Source organism: Hydra viridissima, unplaced genomic scaffold, assembly GCF_058129835.1.
Source record: "Hydra viridissima isolate aposymbiotic clone 2 unplaced genomic scaffold, HvirCarnegie_v1 scaffold_7, whole genome shotgun sequence".
In the NCBI taxonomy this organism is placed as follows: Eukaryota; Metazoa; Cnidaria; class Hydrozoa; order Anthoathecata; family Hydridae; genus Hydra; species Hydra viridissima.
In genome coordinates this window covers 15,946,753-15,952,430 of record NW_028324306.1, presented here as the reverse complement: position 1 = coordinate 15,952,430, position 5,678 = coordinate 15,946,753, and the positions used below count along the sequence as shown (strand labels likewise).

Genomic DNA, 5,678 nt, shown 5'->3' with positions numbered 1-5,678 from the left:
AAGTTCTGCCTAGGGGTCATGTTTCAGATAATGACTCTTCAGATGACGAATTCATTTAGTAGACCAAAAAGAGATAGAGTTGTTGCCACCCCTGGATCATATCATCAACCTTCTGCACCGTTTGCCTTACTTATCCTCAAGTACAAAAAACTTTAAAAAATATTGAAAGATCCAAGTCGACTAAGTGTTGTTATGCCATGGTCCAAGGATCATATTGAAAATGTTAAGTTAGTGACTGAAGTGACAAAATAGGTCACCATTGACAATATTGGGTTAAAAATACACGTCGTTACTTTAAATTTCTGGTCAGCCAGCTAACGAATACAGGAGAAGACCCGCACTTCTCCAGTTTTACTACTTTTTAAAAATTGGAATTTTTTTGCCATTTTTATTTTCACTTACTTAATGTTGCTCTGGATTAATAAGAATATTAAGCGCCCCTTAATATTCTTATTAAGCGCCCCATTTGCCTAAGGAAATCTGTCTTGGGGTAACAAAGTTAGTAAAAAAAGAAAATAAACATTTTAATAATCTAAGAAAGCAATTGAAAGTTAAAACTGAATCTCAAAAGAAAACTTAAAACTGAGAGCCTGACACCTATTTTTCATTATTACCGTACTATTTTTCATTAGTACTGTACTATTTTTCATTAGTACTGTACTAAATTCTCTACTGAGCTACTGAAATTCATGTTACAATAACAGTATATAGCTGGTTTTTGAATTTTAGCCAAAAATATGTCTAAGATCCAACTACCGCTTAGCGCATAGTGCAATGTTTTATTCACTGGCTTTTCAACAAGGTGTAGTTCTCTGAATACAAAACAGTTATGATCTGATTGAAGAGTTTGAGTTAGTAACAAATGAATGGTTTTTTTTTTGTTGAAAAGTACCAGAAGCCATTAAATGTTTAATCAAGCACAATTCAGTTGAAATTGGATACTGCGTAAAACGATTGAAAAAAATATTCGAGAGGTTTCCAAAAAAGCTTTGAAAAAAATAATCGAGAGGTTTTTAAAGCTTGTTTCGACACTGGTTGAAACAAGCATTCAAACTAAAGTAAATCAATGAATTGCCTGTGATTCTGTAAAATTCAATGTCTCGCCTCAAAATTATAATAATGAACAAAGAATTGGAACTACTAAATTCTTATGGTGTTTTTTGTTTCACTATACATTGTTGACAGACTTTCTTAAATGCCATTTTCCTCAATTGTATATTTAAGGTAGGACATTGAATGTTAGAAAATCAGAGGCAACTCTCTGACTTAAAATTTAATGAAACGAAGTTAGTTTTAGAAGTGAGCATTTTTTTAGGTCAATATAATTCTTAGCAAACTTTTTGGTTCCTAATTATTTCAGATTCATATAACTATATCTATGTTTAATATAGAAATACAAGATCAAAATATTGGGCGCTAATCGACTTTCTCCCACCCAACCCCCCACCCCCACCCCCCTCCAATTTTATGATTTATTCTGATAGAGAATTTTATGTTGATTAAGAATCGTATAAAAACATGAGTCTCAAAATCAATTGAAAGTCCTCTAAACTGAAGTTGAAAGTACAAAGTTATACGACAAATGCCTAATATTTGCCATCTTGAGTAAGGATTTTTTTTGTCTAAAAGTCATTCTTTCAAAGTATTCACAACTTTAATTTTGATAATTGATAACTTTGAGACCCATGTTTTTATACAATTCTAAATAGCCGTTTTTAATTAGCAAGATCCTAGGCAATAGGGCTATTACGTTTGTTTGTTGGTTTTTGAAGAGCTGACATGTTGATAATTTTTGAGACCCATGTTTTTATACAATTCTTAATTAGCACAAGATTCTCTATCAGAATCAATCATAAAATAAGGGAGGAGGTGGGGGGAGAAAGTCGAGTAGCGCCGAAATTTGAAGTAACTGTGTGTACTTTTCTAAAGTATCAAATTAGTGTACTCAAAAAAAAAAAAAAAAAAAAAAAAAAAAAAAAAGGCTAGAACTGTATCTAGTACTTTTATGTTTTCTACTCAAGATCTCCTGTACAAATAAGAACACACTAATTCAGAACCAAATATTTTATGAAAAAGATTCTTATTGTTATCATAACTCTCGTCTCGTTTACTACCAAATAAAGCTCCACTAAGTCTTACATTTACAAAGGTATTTCCTTGTCTTTTACACTAAGTTATTACCTGCAGACCCAATATCTTTTGCAGGTCTAAACTCCGTGTGAGAATATCACAGCACACTGAACTTTCTCCACTTCGCGCTTATTGTTCAAGAACGAAGTTTAGGAGTTTGTTGTTGTTTGATTTAAAAGGCTGATCGCAGAATCGTTCGTGAACGAATTCGAGGAAGTAGTCAGATATTGACTTTCATAACTAAACCAAACCAAAATTTAAAAGTTGCTATCGATTCCAAAGAAAACTGGTAACTCAATTTTAATATTACTAGCTAATTCCACAGAAAACTGGAAAAGTCTAGAACTTTTTATATACAGGGAAAACGTTTCATACTATAATAAATATATTTAGCCTAAAAAAATATAATCAGACATATTTAACAAAATATTTTTACTTTGTTATATTTACTTTATATAATTATGATTTAAGTGACGAAGCTGTTATGTTAATAACTTTTTAAATGTTAAAATAAGCATATATTGTCCCCCTGTCCATTTTCATTCGGCTTCAGCTTAAACCATATAAATGAGGACTGTAGTGTGATTATAAACAAATCAACATCTAGACGTCGTGATTTAAACTCTAATAGAAAAGTAAAAGCTAAGTGTAATTTTCTAAAAAAAAAAAAATGTCTAAAGCTCCAGCGATTGGAATCGATCTTGGAACAACTTATTCTTGCGTTGGTGTCTTCCAACATGGTAAAGTTGAAATTATTGCTAACGAGCAAGGAAACCGTACCACTCCTAGCTACGTTGCATTCACTGACACTGAAAGACTGATTGGAGATGCAGCCAAAAATCAAGTGGCTATGAACCCGTCGAACACAGTGTTCGGTAAATATTTTAAAGAGTCTTATCTCCACACTTCTTTGAGAAAGTAGATGTAATTTAAGGGAACAAAACTAGTTTCTATTTTAAGAAAGCATGTGCTTAAAATAATACGGTTATCTTTTTAGATGCAAAGCGATTGATTGGTCGAAAGTTTAACGATTCGTCTGTCACTTCAGATAGAAAACATTGGCCTTTTACAGTAAGTTTTCTTTTTATTTTTGTTCAGGGTGTTGTATCAACAAGCCAAATGCTAACTATATTGCCAGGATGTATGATGACAATGAGCATCATGAGTGTCTACATGTAGATGTATTCTTTTTGTGTTGCACATTAAACTGGTTCAACAAAGTGATTGGAAGAAATAAAATTGGCATAGAATAGATTCAGTAATATAAAAATTTTCTTTACAGGTTATAGATGAGGGATCTAGACCCAAGATCCAAGTGGAATTCAAAGGAGAAATCAAGTCGTTTTACCCAGAGGAGATATCATCCATGGTCTTGCTCAAAATGAAAGAAATAGCAGATGCATATCTTGGTAAGAAGGTTCAAGATGTTGTAATAACTGTACCCGCATACTTTAATGATTCGCAACGTCAAGCAACTAAAGATGCAGGAGTTATAGCTGGATTAAATGTGCTGCGTATTATAAATGAGCCCACTGCAGCTGCTATTGCTTATGGTCTGGATAAGAAAGTTGGTACTGAAAAAAATGTACTTATATTTGATTTGGGGGGTGGTACCTTTGATGTTTCCATACTTGCTATTGAAGATGGCATATTTGAAGTAAAATCAACTGCTGGTGACACTCATCTTGGTGGTGAAGATTTTGACAATCGCCTTGTTAACCATTTTGTTGAGGAATTTAAAAGAAAGCATAAGAAAGACATTTCTGGAAATAAACGAGCTGTTAGACGTTTGAGGACAGCATGTGAGCGAGCTAAGAGAACACTTTCAGCAAGTACACAAGCGAGTGTGGAAATTGATTCGCTCTTCGATGGTATTGACTTCTACACATCAATTACAAGAGCACGTTTTGAAGAGTTGTGCATTGATCTGTTTAGAGGTACTCTCACCCCTGTTGCAGATGCCATTAGAGATGCAGGTAAAAACAGCAGCGGACAAAATTTTTCCAAGTCTGATATCCATGAAGTGGTTTTGGTTGGTGGCTCCACTCGCATTCCAAAAGTGCAGAGCCTTCTTCAAGAGTTCTTCAATGGAAAAGAGCTAAACAAGTCTATTAACCCAGATGAAGCTGTGGCATATGGTGCTGCAGTTCAAGCTGCCATTTTAGCTGGGGATAAGCATGAGGCAGTTCAGGACCTTCTGCTTCTTGATGTTGCACCCCTATCACTTGGAATTGAGACTGCTGGAGGTGTATTTACTCCATTGATCAAGAGAAACACTACAGTTCCGACAAAATACTCCCAAATATTCTCTACCTATGCAGACAATCAACCTGGAGTGCTGATTCAAGTTTTTGAAGGTGAGAGAAGCATGACAGCTCACAATAACCTGTTGGGCAAGTTTGAACTTTCTGGAATTCCACCTGCACCTAGAGGTGTTCCTCAAATTGAAGTGACCTTTGATGTGGATGCTAATGGTATTTTGAATGTTTCTGCAATGGACAAGAGCACAGGAAAAGAAAACAAAATAACCATTACCAACGACAAAGGACGCCTTTCCAAAGAAGATATCGAAAGAATGGTTCAAGAGGCGGAAAAATACAAAGCTGACGACGACCTTCAACGAGACAGGGTGCAAGCGAAGAACGGTTTGGAAAGCTACTGCTACAACATGAAACAAACCGTTGAAGACGAAAAAGTAAAAGACAAGATTAGCGACGAGGACAAAAAAACAATTCTCAAGAAGTGCAACGAAACTGTTGAATGGCTAGATCGAAATCAGGTAAGTTTGTATAGTCTTGAATGTAGAATCTATTTATATGATTCCCTACTTAACACTTTTTGAGTCTAAAATCAGAAGGTTTTTTTTCTCCTTTTTTAAAGAACGAAAACGCCATCGAAGGGATTAATGACCGTCATATTAGTTATTACTTTTTTTTTTTTTTTTTAGACTGCGGAAAAGGACGAGTTCGAACACAAACAAAAAGAGCTTGAAAAAGTGTGCAACCCGATCATTACGAAACTTTATCAAGCTGGTGGTGCACCTGGAGGTATGCCCGGTGGAATGCCCGGAGGTATGCCTGGTGGCGGCTCACACAAGGCTAGTTCTAGTGGACCAACAATTGAAGAAGTTGATTGAGATTTGTAGAACTTCAATCAATTTGATAAACAATTATTTTTGAAAGTATATACATTGTAAATATGTTGATATTTTCACACGCATGAACACTTTTGTATTTAGTACCGATAGATAATCAATTTTTATGAACTGAATCTTATGAATTGTACCATTTACGCGTCCTTCAAAGAAGCTACTACAAATACTTTTGAAGCAGCTTTATAAAATTTTGTAGGGCTTGATGGAAAATAAGTTTACCTTCTTCAAATAATTGCTCTGCGAAATTCGTGCCAAAAAGTTTCTAAATTATTTAAGATCTCACCACTTATCTTAATATGACCAAAATTACAGAAAAAGCTATATGTTTCTCCTAGAAACTAACACTTGATTTAACATTCGGGCGGGCGCCCTAAACTTTACGTCCTACGGATTA

The 5,678-nt window shown here is 34.6% G+C and overlaps 1 protein-coding gene across 1 annotated transcript; it reads left to right on the top strand.

Annotated features, from left to right (window-relative positions):
• The first annotated feature begins 2,577 nt into the window (after window positions 1-2,577).
• Window positions 2,578-5,395, top strand: LOC149886354 (heat shock 70 kDa protein-like). The gene is made up of 4 exons (XM_090093888.1): window positions 2,578-3,005; window positions 3,128-3,201; window positions 3,413-4,909; window positions 5,078-5,395. The coding sequence occupies exons 1-4, from the start codon at window positions 2,801-2,803 to the stop codon at window positions 5,264-5,266; spliced, it is 1,965 nt and encodes a 654-aa protein (XP_089950014.1). The 5' UTR covers window positions 2,578-2,800; the 3' UTR covers window positions 5,267-5,395.
• Window positions 5,396-5,678: the final 283 nt, after the last annotated feature.